Genomic DNA, 20333 nt, shown 5'->3' with positions numbered 1-20333 from the left:
ACATTATAAGAGTGATTATCACTTGGTAAGAATTTCAGACAAGATCAAAAGAAAATCGACCAAAAGCTTCACGAAATCGGACAATTCGCGTCTAAGAACTGCAACTAACCAGATCGAGCAAGAGTTTTACGAAATATCTTTATCGATTACACTTCTTAGTGAGCCAAAAGGTTTAAAATATGTCATTTACTGCGTGGATTGCACTTCTTAGAGAGATGATGTGAGAAGATTAATGAAGTTTTACACTCCCTCGACTTATTGAGAATATTTCCTAATAGTTATCTATTTATCCATCCAGACATCCACATCAGCTATTTTTTCAACATGTTATGCGTGTGTAAACACGGTTGACGGAGATAGAGAATACAGATTTACTCAATTAACGAATAAACAAGTTCATGAATATTTAAAACAAGTTGAAGTTTAAATATACACAACATAAAAAAAAACTTCAAATTTCGGAGTAATAATCATTTTTGCCTTTTAAAAAAAATAATTAATTAAAAATTAGGGCTAAAGTTTGCATAGTAAAATTGATTGGTTAAAACTCAAAACGTATAACTAATATAACTTAAAAATAAAAATACTATTTTAAATTTATTTATTAAAACTTTTGTTCTTCAATACACCACAAAATATGACCCTTACACCAAATATCAAACCGAATAATCAATATTCTAAAAAAAATCCAACCAAAATACTAAAAAACTAGATTAATCCAATTTTTAGATATTTATATCCACCACATCTAACACAAACCTAAATCTATCTCACGGAAGATGAAGAAAAGTATTCCATTAAAAAACAAAAAAAGGGGGTGGGGGGATAGTGATTAGTGGGTAGGGGAAGAAAAGGAAGTGCCAAGAGAAAGGAGCCAAAAATAAACCCTCTATGCAACAGTAAAAAAATAAAAGCTGTCACTAAATAGGTAAACACTTGGCACCTACAGAAACAATGATCTCGTTGTATTTTCTGCTTTATATCAACAGTGCAAAAAAAGAGAGTGCTAAAAATGAGGCTTACCATGTAATAGCACACATATTATAAAATCTGTCCGTTCGCACCAGCTCACACACTGTCGTTCTCTCACTGACAGAGTCACTCACCAGTCACCACTCTTCCTCTACTGTATCCCCTATTTCTTTCTTTCTTCTTTTTCTTCATTTGGTAAAGTTATAACTCACAAAAACTTGCTCTTCTCAAACAAAAATTGGTGAGATTTTTCTTCTATTCTATATCTTATTTACCAAGTTAATCATTTTTCTTTAACAACCTGTTGTTCTCTCAATCTGAGTTTTGCTTCTTCTTATCGATTCTTGGAGAAATTGATTAATGGTATGGGGATTTCTTGATTTAGAATTAAGTATAATTATTTTTACAACAAGTGTCTTTTTTTTTTTTTTTTTGCACTTTTGGAGTTAAAGACTTGAGGGAATGGGTTCTTGTTAGCTCAAATCTTCCATATTCGGACACCTTTTTCTTTTCTTGGTTTGTGTTACCTGCTTAGCTTACTTTATTTATTTCTGTAATTTTTATCCTTTTTTGGTGAAACAGATTAAGGGAATATATTGTTATTTGCTGATAACTTGCATAATATGGAAAATCTTTATGGGTTTCAGAGACCCTTTTACTTTCTTTATTTTCTGGGTTTGGAATTAAACTGATGTGAGAGAAGCAAAATTGACCCAATTCGTTTGTAGCTTCGGTTGATGTTAGTTTTTCTTAAAGAGATTGGAGGTAAAGTTTGCAGCATTTACGATGCTGACTTCCTAAACGATGAGGTTTACTAGCATTTTTCTTGGAAAAGAATTCATCCGTAAGTTCAAGGATGGAAAAGTCTGTCTTCTTCTTTTGGTGTGGATTCCAATGAAACCCTAAGACGGGGGACCATAACTTTCCAAACAAGTACCAACTACCCATCTCTCTACTCTTAAGAAAAAAATGTGTTTTTTTTTAATCTTCTTTTCAATCATAGATATATTAGATGAAGAGATAAAAAAACATACAAATTTTGGAGTGTTTCATATCTGTAAAAAGGGTGTCAGTAAATCTGTCACAATCAAAGAAAACAGAATAATTAAACTTGCATATTTATTAGGCTGAGTCGTCAGCAAGCATTTGTTTGTGCCATTTGTGGGGTTAATGAACCATTTAATGTTTGGTTATTTATTTGGTTTCATTGATTAGGTGATGAAACAAGTAGCTGAAAATGATGTTGTGGAGTTAACAGATGGGAGAAACATTTGTTGTCTTGGACTGGAAGGGATTGAGCTCTGTTTCTGTATTTGAATAGTTATCCTTGTCTCCTTATAGTCTTAATCAGCTTCGTACTAGTTACTGGAATCATACAGCTCTGTCAAAGAGGTGAATCTCATTTTCTACCTTGTCTTGAAATAATTGAAGTTCATCTAGTAGTCGGTAGTTTGTGTGTGAGTTGCTTTAGAGTACGAGACGCAGTAATTACTATACCCTTTTTGTTTCTTTTCATTTCTCTCTTTTTAAAAAAATAAGCTGCTGTTTGTTAGATTATGAGTGGGAACTAGCAGAGGAATAGTTTCAGACATACTATTAATTGTGTGTATCATGGTGAATCTCTCTTGATTTCAAGAATTCAAGTAGTATATGTTATGGGGCTTGGATGTTTGACTGGTGATCTGAGGGACAGTACTTTTGTCATAATTTAGTTCATTTTGCTTTGAGCTGTTCAAGTAGTAGTGGAAAAGAAGTTGGATTAGGAAAGATACAAAGATCCTGCTAGTGAGAAAGAGAATTAGTGAGCTACAGTAGAGGTAGAACAGCAAATTTGTGAATCTACATAATTGATGGGAAGGTCTCCTTTTCTTTTCTTCTTGTCCTGAATTTGTCTACTTGCATTTCTCTTCTTGCTTCCCTGTTGTCCGACAAAATGCTTGCTTTGCCTTTTGTGAAATTACGTACTTGTTAAACTATCAGTTTAACTTTGTGTGTAAATATTTTGCAGATTCAAGTCTTAATTACTCTTTTGCATTCCATGAGTCTGGGAATTTGGTAAAGCCATCTCGTAGTTTCTTTCCCAAGATGGAGTGGAATGTGAAGTGGGACTGGGGAAATCTGGTAATGTTTGGTTCAAAGGCCTCTGAAAGTCCAAAAGAACTACAATTAACAGATTGGGGAGTTGAAGAAGAGGGAGAACTTGATGGGGGATCTTTTAATTTGTCAAGTGGTGGTAGTGGCACGGGTGGCTATGGTTCTGATCTGAAGTGTGGTTCTTCCATCAAAAGCTCAATATCAGCTTCTACTGACTCTTCACCAAAGGATGGCTTTAAAGTATCCAACTTTGCTTTTGAGACATTTAATGCCTCTCCTGAGGATCCTAGTAAGAAATTGGAATCCTCCAAAGCCGAGGTCTCTAGAAATTCACCACCCATGGAGGCTTCAGTAGGCTCTGTTGAACCAGTGATAGGTCTAAAAATTGGTAAGCGGACATGTGAAACCTTTGGTGGTGGAAGCAGTGCTAAGGTTTCATCCTTCCCCCCGAACCCCACATCATCTGCTGCTGCAACAAAGAAAGCAAAATCATCTACTCAGAATGCACCAATTCCTCACTGTCAGGTTGAAGGTTGCAACCTTGATCTTTCTTCAGCTAAAGAATATTATCGTAAGCATAGAGTTTGTGACAGTCATTCCAAAAGCCCAAAGGTTATTGTAGCAGGTGTAGCACGCCGCTTTTGTCAACAGTGTAGCAGGTAAGTGTTAAATGAATCTAAGGTTTCTTTATATTAGATCTTTGATGTCCTTAGAATGCACCATCTATCCCTTTAGCAATAACTTCTAATACGTAGACTAGTTCATCTCTCATTCTTTCTATTTGTAATCTTTGATTTCAGGTTCCATAGCGTGTCTGAATTTGATGACAAGAAGCGAAGCTGTCGTAGGAGGCTCTCTGATCACAATGCACGGCGCCGCAAACCTCACCAGGAAACTATCCAGTTCAATTCAGCGAGGCTTTCGTCGTTGTTTTATGGTATGTTGTCTTTATTGGGAATTGTCCTTCCCCCTTTTGCAATGTGGCTTTGAGTGCTCAAATGACATGCTTCAGTAATAGTTATTGAGATTTCAGAATAAGTTAACATATTGTCTGACTAATTGACAAATATATATTCCTAATGTTTCTTTGCTGGTGTACGCCAGTTGTGTACTGGCATTAATTTTAATAATCCATATACATTTAAGATGCAACATCACTATTATCTAAAACAATAACGTGTACATAAAGTTGATAAGAATTAGTTGTGATTGAGCAAATTGTTTTCTAGGAAGTGGATTTTTTGTTGGACCATCTGCTTATCCATAAAGGCGTCGGTGTGAATTTACTAAGTATCATCTTATGTGGTTTGTGTTACAGATAGCAGGCAACCTATGAATCTTGTGCTCAACGAAGCACAACTCATTCACTCCAGAGCTGCTGCAAACGCTACCTGGGAGAGCACTCAAGACTCTAAGTTCAGTATAACAAGAGAGTTTACTCCAAAGCCTGAAAGAACTGGCAGCACAAATGGGAAGTCATTACTGGAGAGGAACCAGTTTTCACGGGCTGTGGGTGCACACAGTAACGCATCTAGCTTGCTCTTGCCCTCCAAGGGCACCACAGCCGAGGTTTTTAATCGAGGTTTGTTTCACTCTTTTGTGAATGCAAAGCTGTTGTTTATTGCAATTTTTTGATTTTCTGTGTCTGTGCAAAGAAGATCTCTACTGTTGCCTGCCTCTATCTGTTTCTCTCTTAAAAGCAGTTATATCAATTTAGTTGCTTACTGGATTAATCAGTAGATACAGACCCCCAAATGCAGCAGTTCTTATCAAAGTATATCTTCCTCCTAATTAGTACTCATCCTTTTCTTTTGACAAGGCTAATTCGTAGTTAACAATAGCTGCGTTGTATTTGCATTATGAACTACAGAGTACAATCTTATCTATAACCCAACAATAAACGTGCCATAGTCTACTTTTGCCTTTTCTGCATCTGGCCCGTGTGTGATGAAGATGCTAGCAAGAATTTTGGTTGAAAACTCCACTTTTACATCTAGGAGACCTTTATTTTGCTTGATGTTAGATGTTCTGTACTTGTGACTTAGACTTTAAAGGCGTTTTCATCCAGGAGTCGATTATGAAATTTTGCAAGTGTGCTATCAAATGAGACTTCAAAGTGGTTGAAGCAGAACTAGACTTGCTATACTAACTATGCATTGGGGGGTTGGATATTATAGCTTAGTTTCTCTTCTTGTTTCATAATTGAATAAATTGAAAGACTAAGCTGACCACATACAGCCCATACCTAAATTGAAATACTTCGTTAGATATGGAAGATACAAAAAGTATCATATCCGATATATAACTGATAGTAGTATCAGTAGAATTGAAAAGTTGAAAATGCTATATGTGTCCTCTAGAATTTTGGGAAGTTGCTCTTTAATATGTTCACTACAAAGAATTGTAGAATACTGAAAAGTTTTGGAGAAGTATGGATTGGAAGTGCAAGATAGTAGAATTACATCTTAAAGTTTTGTGAAAGTACGTTAGTTTTTCTTTTCTCTATCAGGTGCCAAGGAATCCATGTTCAATATGGTTACAGGACCGGAATTTCCTCGTGCTCTCTCTCTTCTGTCAACTAATTCGTGGGGTTCATCCGAGCCTGAGAGTGTTTCACTCAACCATGCAAATCAGACCAGCATGCCCGAGCAGATGATGCAGGCAATTCCACCGCATATGTCCAGTCAATACTGGCAGGCTGGACAACATTCATCCGATCCTCGTTACCATACATTGGCTGCTGCAAATAGTAACAGTGGTGGTAGCTTTCAGGAAATGGGAGTGTTCAAAGCTCCTTTCGACACGGACTTTTATCTCAATGCATTGAACTGAAGCCAACAACTGATGACTTTTGTGTATTTTCAGGACTTGGCGAGATGAAGCAGGTCTGTTAGTATGATGATGATCTTGAAGCAAATTAGTTCTGGTATATATTATATATAATATAGGTCGGGCTTTTAAACTATTATGAAAGTCTAATATTATGAATTATGCACTAAATTTTTGTTTGCTTTATTTAAGCAGTGAGACATGAATTCCCAAGAATTGTAATTTCTTGATTCTGCAACTTGGAATATAACTGCACAGTTTATCCTTTTTTTAAAAAATCAAATGTTTGACTTATTATTTTAACATTAGTTTCTGTTTACATTATTAGTCCACATGTGTGACTATATAAACTTATGTTTTACGTCATTTTATTTCTCCTCTTCATTCTTTCTAAATTTTGCGCACATTGTCATAATCGATAACTAATTAATTAAAAGAAAACGCAAGTATGATTTAAATAATTGATTGTTTTTATATATTTGCTTTCAGAAGTTAGTTACAATTTCATAATTGTAGATCTGTTTTTGTTTATGTTTTTTTAAAAAAAAAACTTTTTTGCCTTGAGTAAATTTTAGTCGTACACAAAGAATCCTTTTTACTTTTTTTTTTCTTGATATAGGTTAAAAAAATTATTTTCCCCAATCGAGTAATCTAGAGAACCACAACTTATGTAAGGCAAAAGATAGATCTTGGGACTAACAGAAAGTTTTAGGTTGATTGCTTAAATTTAGCTTCTAAAACTAAAAACAGGTACATATTAAGATTTGATACTTTTGAGTTTTATTTAGCAGATAATATTGTATTACTTTCCTTAATTTGTAGTATGATCGCTTGTAATATTTCCATCTTTGAATGAATGCGAGTAGAGATGTCGGTATTTGGTTTGGGATTATCAAATTCCAAATTTTAAAATTTGATAATTAATAATTAAAAGTAGATATCAAATATCAGAATTTGAAATAAGTAAATTAAATTTCAATTTGATATGACTCCGTATTATATAGCTGACTATATTACAAGCTAATACTATTTGTTCAATCATTTCTATTTTTATTTTATTTTTCATGTGGAGTCAGAAATAAAAGATCAAGAAAATTAGATTGATCAAACCATAGACATGTATTTGAATAGTTAATGTTTATTCTTTTTCTTCTTTAAACTTACACTAATGAGTGGGATACATGATCTACATTAAGTAATAAATAATTTAATATTGTGGAAATATCAAATACCAAACGGGTACTAAGATCTCATACCAAATCCAAACCCGAATACCATAATTTTAAAATTTTACTAAATACCCTGCTACCGAATACCAAGTTACCAAATATTTCAATTTCAATTTGTTAATGTGATTTTCAATATTTAATATTTTTTGTCGAACTGTAAATGTGAGCATATCTGGTACAAGATATAGATATTGAGAAGTGTGTTTACATAATTAAGAAAGCTATATTCTAGATCTAAAATATAGTTGATCTAAGATTGTGCGATCGTAAAATATAAGAAAATAATTAATCATTCTAGTCTTGATTAAGATTTTATTTTAATTAATTTGAATCTCAATCATCAAATATAGAATATGTGTCACCCTTGAGCTTTGCTTTTGTTTTATCATGTACTGATGCCCTTCTTTTATTCAAAAGACCCCACAAAAGAAATGTTTCAAATAGGGGAAGGACAATTACCAATAAATTGGTCATAGATGTGTTAAACCATTAGAATGAAGAAAATAAAAATGGCTCCCCATAGATATGACACAAATATGAATGAATAAAATCCTGTAAACCGATTGCCATTTTTTTTATAAAAAAAAAAAAGCAACGCATAAAAGGGAGAAGAAAAAGTTATGCCACTCAACTGACGGTCTAAACAAACCAACCATGGTGATGAATCTGTCGCATCCCTTCAAGCAGGAAGGAATAAAACGACTTCAAAAAAGTTGGTTGAAACTCATAACTTGAGTTGGAAACAAAATTTTCATAATACAGTTACGATAAGCTAATTTAACAAGCACTTCTAATAGCGACGCATGATTAAAGGGAGCATAATATAGGTGCATTTGAGTGCCCAAATCCTATTGTTTGATCAAAATGAGTTGATATATCTAGAATAAACAGTTGACCATGACTCTACCCCACTCAACTCAAAATAAATCATTTTATTTCTTCTTTTATAATTTATTTGTTGTGCTGGGATTATAAAATCTATACGATAGGGATGACCCTCTCACGAATATGTACCTCAGAACAACCCGCACTCGCTTATAATTTCACCCCTATGTGAAACCATAACCTAGGATCTTTTAAATTCTTAAACAGTACATCAATGTGATGTGACAAGCTACATTAGGCGCTCATGAGCAATAAGACTGCTCATATTAAACTTACCTGCAGCAACTCCTAATCCAACAAATCTCTGCCTCATACTGTTTTGGGAGAGAACCAAAAGATCCTTCACCATGGAACTTGATGTGGTACAACCCAGACATGTTACTTTGACAGTCAAGACACATACTGAATACATTTGAAACAAAGATAACAGACCAGGATAAACAGGCTGCATTAGGCTTTTTTATATTACCACCCAACACCAATGGATACCAACAACCCGTCTAACATTTCATGCAAGCAAAAAAACCAGAAGAAATCCTATTGAATATTGTAACCAAATCAACCTCAATAGCATCTAGCCAGAATGAGCTGGTAGACACCTGATGTAACTCGACAAGTATCCACAAGGACCAGAAAATACCAATTTCAGTTTAAGTACAACTTTGACACCACATTAAGAAGGCACAGTAACTTGACAACCGCTGCAACAGGAAGATGACATGACTGACTTTCAGACACCCACACTGAGCAATGCTGGACGACAACTCTGGACCTTCTCAACCCTTAAACAAGCCCTAGTACTCACTGGAACAGTAGACAACTTTGAATTAATAGATGCCGGATAAAATGGATGCAAACAATCACAAAGACAAAAGGATAAAGTAAACAAGAAGAACAAGTAACATATAAAATACCCAAACAGGAAAAAAGAGAGAAAACTAGACAAGATAGTACCCTTTGGGTGCTAGAAGGTATAATTCCAACACAGAATTTCATACTAAGAAAGTTTCTTATGCATGAACTGTGCGATAAATACATAGATGACTCGCAAGCTATTGACAACTTTACGCACCAAATCATCATACAAATCAAACTTGTCACACAACAGACCTGATCATTCTCATCAGCTGATTGTGAAGGAGACTTCTTGGCTTCAGATGGTTTCTCCGCACCACAATTCTGTCTGTTACACTTGGTCCGAAAAGGATAGTTTATGTTGTTGCACTTCTCACATTTCCAGCTTCCATCTGGCGTATCTGGTTCTGATAAAAGGAAGTTGTTAGAATGTTAATGATAATTAGTAAAAGGCAGCAGCATGCTAGAGACTGAAAACTTACTAGTGTTCTTCACCGGTTTGGGAACCTGCTTAAATACAAATACATCAAGAAATCAGAATGTAGTTTCAAAATAACTTCGAGATTTTTAAAAAGCAGGAAGACAATGAAGAGGCCAACTTGAATTTCAAAATCAAATCTAATGTAAACTTAGCACATACAGAGACTCTTAATAGCAAATCTTTTTTAAAAAAATGAGACACTCCCAACATTTTAAATCCAAGATAAACTGAGCTTCATTCAAAATAGTTAGAAAGTTGGTGCTGGATATTAGAAAGGAAACAAATCATCTATTATTATTAAGTGTAAATCCTGGGGGACGTGTCAGCAAGTCAAACCTGAGAACCAGGCTTTGGAGTGTTGCACTTCCTCATGTTACAAACTGTTCTAAACGAAAAGTTGACATTGCCACACTTGGGACATGTCCAGTCATTATCACGTGTTCCATCTGGGAAATTTATAGAAAAGAAGGTAATAAGTACAGATGCCATGAAATTAATTCAGAATACACAAATAGAATATATATATATATACTGCAGAACTCTCACCTTTCTTTTGAGAATTATCATCAGGATAAAATCCTGGCCTCGGTGCCTGCAATAAGAATTAAAATTACCCAAGTACTTCGTGACTGAGCAGAAAACCATTATGCATAGTGTGATAAGCATGTCTGCAAGGGTGATCACATCTATCTTTATTGAGAGAGATTTAAAAAATGAGTCTATTGAGTCAAAGATGATGGGGAAGGGAGAAATTTTAGGTGGTGTTTAAAGAAACACAAAGTAGCCAGTTAAAATGTAAAAAACTAAAACTTAATGCCGACTGTCTAGTATACTAAAACAAGACAATTATGTCCAAGGAAAAGCTGAAACTTAACCCTACCATGGCAGCAGGGGCCATTGGCAATGCTACACCATATCGGTCCATTAGTGGTGGCACACCATACATCCCACCTGTAAGCCAGAAAGGTACAGTCACAACATCATTATGGAACAACTGAAACTATATTTGACTGAATACTGCTGTTTGGATGGATGACATTAACACAAAATAGGAATGGACAAAATGAACACTATATTATGCAATATGTTAATGACCTGGAAACTGCACTACATTACCAAAATATAAACATGCAAGCAGCATTCTTCATTTTTTTAAAACTTAAAATTGGTTGAGATTAAGAATACATACCATTTCCCATCCCACCAGTGTAAGGAGGTGGAGCGGAGAGATGTACCGGGCGGTACGGGCTCCCCCCAGAAAGGCGGCTCCCAAAATTGTAATGATAAGCAGAACCTCCAGCAAAGGGAACGTCATAGGCTGGCATGGATGGTCCATTGAACAAAGAACCACCATATGGTGCTACACCCATATACATTGAAGAGGGAGCACCAGACCCAACATATGCAGCTGAGGGTGAATAGCTCTGTGGAGCATGCATGGGCCTAACTGCAGATTTCTACAAAAGCAGAGCGCTATTAGCAAGAGAAACTAAATCAAGGCTACGGAATACCAGTAAAAGGATAGAAGATTTGCAGATTTGTCAAAATCTCGTAGCACTATAATTTCAAGACAATTGATGGGCAATGAGCACACATGATACAGTCAGACTAGAAAGTTAAACTGTCAACGAGATCATACTAGAGGAATATTTCACCTAATTAAGATTTAAGGACACAAACACCATATAAATATGTTCGGTCAACATGAGTTGAGGAATATATCCTCTTAGATATTATGATTGTGTGGTCATGTAAAATTTCAAATTATATCTCCATCCTCGACACCACTTTTATTCATTACATCATATTCTATGCATCCACAATAAAACTATTCCAGGATAACCCAAGATACATCTTAAAATTATACTCCAGCACTCCGTAAGACCGTAACTGCATGCATAATTAAAGTTGAAACACCTCTAGTTAATGTCAACAACTGAAGAAAGTAACAACAATAGTTTCACCTGTTCAATCACATAGCAATTCTAGCATGATTCTTATAAGCTAATATTTATACTAAGAGGTAGGTGTCAAATGTGAGGGTTGGAACGGTTCAAGCAAAAGTTGGGCCCATGATAACTTGGGCTGGGAAATATGACTTTTAACTGAGCCTGCCCAGCCCAACTCTTTGGAGAAAGTAACAATCCTTTTAAACCAAGCCTACAGTGAATTTCACTCATTTCTGACGTTTTTTCTTGATACTTGTTAGAAAAAAGGATTTTCATCTTGCTGAGGGTAGGTGTCAAATGTGAGGGTTGGAACAGTTCAAGCAAAAGTTGGGCCCATGATAACTTGGACTGGGAAATATGACTTTTAACTGAGCCTGCCCAGCCCAACTCTTTGGAGAAGTAACAATCCTTTTAAACCAAGCCTACAGTGAATTTCACTCATTTCTGGCGTTTTCTCTTGATACTTGTTAGAAAAAAGGATTTTCATCTTGCTGAGGGCAGGTGTCAAATGTGAGGGTTGGAACGGTTCAAGCAAAAGTTGGGCCCATGATAACTTGGACTGGGAAATATGACTTTTAACTGAGCCTGCCCAGCCCAACTCTTTGGAGAAGTAACAATCCTTTTAAACCAAGCCTACAGTGAATTTCACTCATTTCTGACGTTGTTTCTTGATACTAGTTAAAAAAAAAGGATTTTCATCTTTCATTAGCAAGAGAAAAATCAAATTCAATAAATCCAACGTCTTGAGCACAGTACTGAAAGCATAAGGAGAGGCACAAACTTCATAATACTATTATGGGCACTGCCAAACCCTGTCCTAAATTCCACAATGCTATAAATATAAAACCATCTTTCAAAAGAAATCAGATAACTGATGTCTGTACATACACAAACAAGCTTTGCACAACAATTTACTACATGGGTGGAGGCTAAATTACAGAAACAAACAGCACAAGTTACTAACAAAATGTAACAGTATACACATCAAACTAAATTAAGAAAGTAGTTGATATCTTACTGAGTTGTGATCTGCAGGCCTGGACTGAGTACAGTTGCGCATATTGCACGTAGTTCTGAAGGAGAAGTTGACATTCCCACAGCTAGGGCAAGTCCAGTCATCTTCCCTACGGCCACCTACAATGTCAACAAATTAGAAGCTGTTTAACAGATAAGAAGAAAAACCCAGGGACCCTCTCCATTGAGTATATAAAACAGAAAAAAACAGAATGCAACAAAGAAGTACAGACTATAAGAATATTAAAGATCCCATATTGTTCCCTCCTCTTCAGGAACCAGCATACATACCATCAGTTCGGGCACGTTTGGCAGCAGAAGAATTTCTGTTATCAACCTGAAAACATTCAAACAGCATATCAATACGCGCCTTAAAGCCTATTATAAGTCAATGACTAAACTACTCATATATTCAAACTAATCCGGGGGGGGGGGGGGGGGGGGGGTCTCCTATACGAATCAATCCTCTAAATCCCATCACTCTATTCAAGCACATTCCATTCCAACACTAGTAAATAAGCCAATCACAAGTAGAAAATACAAAAGCTTAATTAGTTAAAAACCTCTAGGTAGATAGAATAAGGGTACAACTCATACAACAAACAAAATTGAGATAATACAGACCCAAACGCCAAAAAAAAAGAAAGTAAAACCCTAGCTCCTATACATCGACCCAATAATAGAAGCAAAAGTTGCCGACAATCTAGGAAAACCATTTGGAATCTAATAGACAGGCACAGAGACAGAGATCCTACGCCGCGAAACAGAGAATTTTACAGAAAAAATTGAAATTTCATCAAATCAATTATAAAATAAGAAAGGTAAGATTATTGAAAGATGAGAAAAATCAATACCTGAGACATAGCAGCTGCAAATTAGAGGTAGCGAAAAGAGAGGAAAGACGGCGATAAATCGCTTTGCTCTTCTGCCGGAGCTACAAAATTTTGTCGGAGAAACGGCGGAGCAAGAGAGGAGAGGTGGTTTTGTGGTAAGAATTAAATAAGTAAAATGAGTCAAGGAAGTCAAGCCGATGCGATGGGATGGGCCTATCTATGCCCACTTAGTTATCTCTTCAAGCCCATCGATGAAACCCAATAAAACGAGTGAAATACTCCCACTTATCGATTAAAAAAAGGGAAAATTGTACGTAATAGCAAACATTTAAATTAAATAAATCCTATAGCTACTGTTTGAAACATTTGTACTCCGTAGCAAATTTGCACAAACTTTGCCATTTGGTTCGGACCCAGTCATCAAGCAGAAGATTTATTTTTATTCAAATTCATTCCCTATCTTTTCTCTCCCATTTTCTTTAGCTATCCCTAAAATTTCTTCCCAAATCAATTATTTTTAATTGGTTGTGGCCCACCCTCTATCTCAATACAAATTTGTTAGCTATTTTTACTCTTCCAATTTCTTTCAATTTTTCCTAAAATCTTTCTCCAAATTCGATTTTTTTTAAATAATTATATATCTTATACAAATACAAATGTATAAAATGTGTTTGTGTTTGTATAAAGCGAAAGGAAATTGTATAAATACATATATTTTTTGTTAGCTTTTGTCTTTCTCTCTTTCTTGTTTTATACAAATTTAAATTGTATATAGTTTCTCTCTTTTTCGTTTTATACAATTAGATTCAATTGTATATTTTTTGCCCAAATCTCTTTTGTCTCTCTCTTCCTCATTTTATACAAATTCAAATTGCATATAATCGTTATATACACTTATAATTACACATACAATTCATCTTATACACTTTGTTTTATACAATTCTCTGCCCAAGTCTCTTTCTATTTCTCGTTTTATACACTTCATTTTATACAATTCGCTTTAATTGTATATGTATAGCAAATTATACATTTATATGTTTGCTATGGAGTGCAATTATGCAAACTTTGCTATAACATACAAATATGATTTTTTTCATTAAATCACGTAATAATGGAATTATACAATTGCAGTGAAATACAATTTTCTCTAGCTTTATATTGTGTTTCTGTTTTTGTGTAAAGCGAGAGAAAAACATATATCTTCTTGCTATACACTTAATATTGCAGCGAAATAGGCAGTGAATTATACAGTTGTGCATTATACAATTGCAGCGAAATATGCCAGCGAATTATACACTTGTATATATATAGCGAATTATACAGTTTTTATGTTTGCTATGGAGCGCAATTATGCAAAGTTTACTATAGCGTACAAATATGAATTTTTTGTTTGCTATATGTGAAAGTTAGGGCAACTTTCACATATAGCAAACAAAAAATTCATATTTGTATGCTATAGCAAACTTTGCATAATTGCGCTCCATAGCAAACATAAAAACTGTATAATTCGCTATACATATACAAGTGTATAATTCGCTGGCATATTTCGCTGCAATTGTATAATTCGCTATCCTATTTCACTGCAATTGTATAATTCACTATCTATTTCGCTGCAATATTAAGTGTATAGAAAGAAGATATATGTTTTTCTCTCGCTTTATACAAAAACAGAAACACAATATATACACTGCTGTTGTATAAAGCCAGAGAAAATTGTATTTCACTGCAATTGTATAATTCGTTGACCTTTTTCTCTGCAATATTTGAAGTAAAATGTTTGTGAATTGTGCTAAGTGTATAACACGAAGATATATATTTTTGCATGTATAAATACAATTTTCTCTCGCTTTATACAAAACAGAAACAGAATTATACACTTCTGTGTATAAAGCGAGAGAGGCGAGCGAGAATGGAGAGTGGCGAGCGAGATTTCTGGGAGAGAGACGCTGCCAAATTTTAGCCAACGTTTGCTATGGAACACAATTAAATCAAACCCTAGCTATTCCATTTATTTTAAGTTATTAGTTTGCTATTATATACAATTTTCCCTTAAAAAAAAGGAAAAATTACATGAACTAATATATTTTTAAAAATAATTATTAATTTTAGCTATATTTTTCTGTTTATTATCATTTATAATAATATTGTGATAAATCTATAATATATATTAAAAGTGAATTATGTATGCAATATATTTGAATTATAATTGTTTTTGAAATATCTTATGTTTGTTTGGTAAAAAATTGTCACATTGTATTATAAGTGTATTAGAATACATGGTAAATTCATTATCCATCATTAAAACTTGTATTACATGTGAATAATAAATTGTTCTTTGTAATATATATTAAACTTGTATTATGAATGAATTAAAAGTAATTAAATGAAAAAAATGTTATTGTTATAAATGATAAACATTTTTTTTCATTATAGCATATTTAAGGAAAACTAGAAAACATAAGCTTGTGCTAGCATGTGTCCAACACATTTATTTTTTTTCTCAATAAATTTTAAAGAATTAATTAGTTTTTTGAATTTTTTTAAAAAAGAAATAATTAATATTATTAATTTATCTGTGATTTACTATTTTTTATATTAAATAATATATGTTATTTTTATTTCAATTCACATGAATAATCACAAATATTTTTAATTATTAATTTATTTGGAACTCTACTTTGGGTGTAATTTTTATTTTTAAAAATCGATGTTACTTATTCTATTCAAATATAACATGATATATAGGAAATTAGAGAGTCTATTAAATTTTTTATATGGTTTAAAAATATTTTTAATATTTTTTACGTAATTTTTAATAATATACGTTATTTTATTTATTCAAATTCACGTGATATTGGTAAAATTTTAAGTGTTAACTAACTTTTTTTTTGCAAAAATAATTTCTTTAAAAAGTAGTATCTCTGTTCTGTTATAAATCCATTGAATTGTGTGGATTGTCCTTTAGATTTACTCAAGACTTAATTGTATTCATGTATACATGTTCCCAAGGTGATAAGAATCATTTGGATAACTATGTACCTACTAATTGGACATTTATCATGGGGGCTTTTGGGGTGATATCTCAACTCTATAAATAGAGATATCATTCACCTTTTGTAATACATACTTGAATAAGAAAATTATCTCCTCTATCTTATACTTCTTGTCTTTTTCTTCTTATATTCTGAGCTTTCTTTACAACACGTTATCAGCACGAAGTTGCTACTTGCAAAGGTATTATATAAATATTTTTATTTGATTCACATATTCTCTCATAATTTCATTATGTCGAATTTATCCAAACTTGAGTTTGTGGCATTAGATATTTCTGGAAAGAATTATCTTTCATGGGTACTCGATGCTGAGATTCACTTGGCTGCTAAAGGTCTTGATGCCACTATTACTCAGGGAAATGAAGCATCGAGTCAAGATAAGGCGAAAGCTATGATTTTCCTTCGTCATCATCTTGATGAGGGCCTGAAGATTGAATATCTGACGGTGAAAGATCCACTTGAATTGTGGACTGACTTAAAGGGGAGATATGACCACCTAAAGGCAACAGTGTTGCCAAGAGCCCGTTATGAGTGGATGCATTTACGGTTTCAAGATTTTAAGACCGTAATTGAATACAACTCTGCTGTATTCAGGATAACCTCCCAGTTAAAATTATGTGGGGAGACTATAAAAGATGAGGACATGTTGGAAAAGACACTTACTACTTTCCATGCCTCAAATGTGATATTGCAGCAACAATATCGTGAAAAGGGTTTTCAGAAATATTCTGAACTAATTTCATGTCTTTTGGTGGCTGAGCAACATAATGCTCTTTTAATGAAAAATCATGAAGCTCGTCCCACTGGAGCTGCTCCATTACCGGAGGCAAATGTGGTGGAAGCACGTGATCAATCTGAAGTAAAAAGAGATGATCATCGGGGCTATAATAATGCACGGGGACGTGGCAAAGATAAAAGACGATACACTAATCGTCAAGGTGGTGGTCATAATAAAAGGGAGAACAACATGAGTTCTCAAAATAACCCCTCAAAAAGTAATTGTCGTCGTTGTGGCATGAAAGGTCATTGGAAGAATGAATGTCGCACACATGAACATTTTGTAAGGCTCTATCAAAATTCCTTTAAAAAGAAAGGAAATAAAAGTGGTGCTTCCTCTTCCAATGCTCGAGCTGAGTCACATATGACTCTTAAAGATGATGATAAGCCGGGAACATCTCAAAAATATGATAAGGATATTGAAGCAAATTTGGCTTTAAAGGATGATGTTTTTGATGGCCTTGGTGACATTACTCATATGGAAGTTGATGACTTCTTTAGAGATCGAAACTGATTTTGATCTTTTAGCTGGGGAATGAAGTCTGTTAATATTTTACTTATGTATTTTTAATTATCATGTTATTTATGTTGAAGTATTTAAATTTTCGTTGTTAATTTTGTTTCTTCCTTCTTTTGATGTATTTTATTTTAATGAAAATTAATAGAAATCCCCAGTTGTCAGTTGGATTCAAGATGAGTAATGGAGATGTATGCCTTCTTGATAGTGCTACAACGCATACAATATTAAAAGAAAAGAAATACTTTTCTAATTTGGTTATGAAAATGGCATATGTCAACACAATATCAGGTAGTACAAAATTAATTGAGGGCTCTGGAAGAGCGACCTTATTACTACCTGGAGGGACAATATTAAGCATTGATAATGCATTATATTGTAGTAAGTCTCAAAGAAACTTATTAAGTTTCAAAGTTATTCGCCAAAATGGCTATCATGTTGAGACGGCTAATGAAGGAAAGGTTGAATACCTTTACATTACTACAATTAATGTTGAGAAGAAAATTGTGCATGAAAAATTACCTGCATTTTCTTCTGGGTTGTACTATACAAGTATAAGTACAGTTGAATCACATGCCGTAGTAAACAAAAGGTTTACTAATTTTAATGATTTTATCATTTGGCATGACCGGTTGGGCCATCCTGGATTTAATATGATGCGCAAAATCATTGAGAATTCACATGGACACACCTTAAAGAGCCCAAATATCCTTCAATCAAAGGAATTCTCTTGTGCTACTTGTTCTCAAGGAAAGTTGATCATTAAACCATCAACAGTTAAGGTTGGAATTGAATCCCCTGCGTTTCTGGAACGTATACAGGGTGATATATGTGGACCAATTCAACCTGCATGTGGACCCTTTAAATATTATATGGTCTTGATAGATGCTTCTACAAGATGGTCACATGTGTGTTTATTATCAACTCGCAACATGGCTTTTGCGAGATTGCTGGCTCAAATAATAAGATTGAAAGCACAATTTCCAGACTATACAATAAAGACAATCCGTCTAGATAATGCTGGTGAGTTTACATCTCAGGCATTTAATGATTATTGTATGTCTACTGGTATAACTGTTGAACATCCAGTTGCGCATGTTCACACTCAAAACGGTCTAGCAGAATCATTGATTAAACGTCTGCAATTGATAGCTAGACCATTACTAATGAGAACAAAGTTATCTGTGTCTATGTGGGGGCATGCTATTTTGCATGCAGCAACACTTGTGCGCATAAGGCCAACCAATTATCATGAATTCTCCCCATTACAATTGACTTTTGGTCAAGAGCCAAACATTTCCCATCTTAGAGTTTTTGGATGTGCGGTGTATGTCCCAATTGCTCCACCACAACGCACAAAGATGGGGCCGCAAAGAAGGTTGGGGATATATGTTGGGTATGAATCTCCTTCAATCATAAAATATTTGGAGCCTATGACTGGAGATTTATTTAAGGCAAGATTTGCTGATTGTCATTTTGATGAATCAGTATACCCAACATTAGGGGGAGAACATAAGTCATTGGGAAAAGAGATAGATTGGAATTCATCATCTCTATCTCATCTGGATCCTCGAACAAACCAATGTGAGCAAGAAGTTCAAAGAATAATTTATTTGCAGAACATTGCAAATCAGCTACCAGATGCATTTACGAATCTTCCAAGGATTACTAAATCGCATATTCCAGCTGTTAATGCTCCAGTTCGAGTTGATATCCCGACGGGACAAATTGTTAAGGCAAATGAGTCTAGACCACATTTGAAGCGTGGTAGACCAATTGGTTCCAAGGATAAAAATCCTCGAAAGAGAAAAGGAATAAATGATCAAGATGATCATGGGTTGAAAGAAATTTCTCAAGATGAGACCCAAGTCATAACACATGATGATGAGGAGGTTCGAACTTCTGAAAATAATGAAATTTCAATGAATTATGTCTCGACGAGAAAGTTGTGGAACCGAAATAATGTTGTGATTGACAACATATTTGCCTATAATGTTGCTATTGAAATAATGCAACAAGATGAAGATTTTGAGCCAAAATCTGTTCACGAATGTAGACAGAGAAATGATTGGCCAAAATGGAAGGATGCAATTCAAGTTGAATTGGCTTCACTAGAAAAACGTGAAGTTTTTGGACCAATAATCCGAACACCTGAAGGTATCAAGCCAGTGGGGTACAAATGGGTTTTTGTACGAAAAAGAAATGAGAAAGGTGAAGTCATGAGATATAAGGCCCGACTCGTTGCTCAAGGTTTTTCTCAAAGACCTGGCATTGATTATATGGAGACATATTCTCCAGTGGTAGATGCAATCACCTTTAGATATCTCATAAATCTGGCAGTTCATGAAAAACTTGAAATGCGTCTAATGGACGTTGTCACAGCCTATCTATATGGCTCATTGGACCACAACATTTTCATGAAAATTCCTGAAGCATTTAAAGTGCCTGAAACATACAAAGATTCAAGAGAAACTTGTTCAATAAAGCTTCAGAAATCTCTGTATGGACTGAAACAATCAAGAAGGATGTGGTACAATCGTTTGAGTGAATATTTGTTAAAGAAAGGGTACAAAAATGACCCGATTTGTCCCTGCATTTTCATTAAACGGTTGGGGTCTGAATTTGTAATAATAGCTGTGTATGTTGATGATTTGAACATCATTGGAACTCGTAAAGAGCTTTTAGAAGCTGTTGAGTGTCTGAAAAGAGAATTTGAAATGAAAGATCTCGGCAAGACAAAATTTTGTCTTGGTCTACAGATTGAGAATTTGTCAAATGGAATACTTGTTCATCAATCAACGTACACAGAAAAGATACTAAAGCGTTTTTACATGGATAACTCACA

The 20333-nt window shown here is 34.3% G+C and overlaps 2 protein-coding genes across 7 annotated transcripts; one reads left to right on the top strand and one right to left on the bottom strand.

Annotated features, from left to right (window-relative positions):
• Positions 1-953: 953 nt before the first annotated feature.
• Positions 954-6178, top strand: LOC101246055 (squamosa promoter-binding-like protein 12). 6 transcript variants are annotated; one of them, XM_010322702.4, is made up of 6 exons: positions 954-1213; positions 2188-2364; positions 2981-3725; positions 3867-4003; positions 4385-4648; positions 5576-6178. In XM_010322702.4, the coding sequence occupies exons 3-6, from the start codon at positions 3058-3060 to the stop codon at positions 5896-5898; spliced, it is 1392 nt and encodes a 463-aa protein (XP_010321004.2). In that variant the 5' UTR covers positions 954-1213; positions 2188-2364; positions 2981-3057; the 3' UTR covers positions 5899-6178. The 6 variants fall into 6 exon arrangements, with proteins under 6 accessions (XP_010321004.2, XP_010321006.2, XP_010321008.2 ...); XM_010322704.4 differs by having other exon boundaries at positions 1035-1335; XM_069297932.1 differs by having other exon boundaries at positions 1073-1488.
• A 2218-nt stretch (positions 6179-8396) lies between these two features.
• On the bottom strand, positions 8397-13283 carry LOC101245545 (Ran BP2/NZF zinc finger-like superfamily protein). Its single transcript, NM_001346731.1, has 10 exons — positions 13163-13283; positions 12600-12645; positions 12313-12428; positions 10535-10802; positions 10226-10296; positions 9892-9937; positions 9682-9791; positions 9347-9371; positions 9120-9271; positions 8397-8813 (listed from the first exon to the last, which is right to left on the bottom strand). Exons 1-10 carry the CDS (start codon positions 13169-13171, stop codon positions 8811-8813), a joined length of 846 nt encoding a protein of 281 aa, NP_001333660.1. The 5' UTR covers positions 13172-13283; the 3' UTR covers positions 8397-8810.
• Between the last annotated feature and the right edge of the window lie 7050 nt (positions 13284-20333).

Source organism: Solanum lycopersicum, chromosome 5 (assembly GCF_036512215.1).
Source record: "Solanum lycopersicum chromosome 5, SLM_r2.1".
In the NCBI taxonomy this organism is placed as follows: Eukaryota; Viridiplantae; Streptophyta; class Magnoliopsida; order Solanales; family Solanaceae; genus Solanum; species Solanum lycopersicum.
Note: the sequence above shows the minus strand (reverse complement) of the source record. Positions and strands in the feature narration are given on the sequence as shown.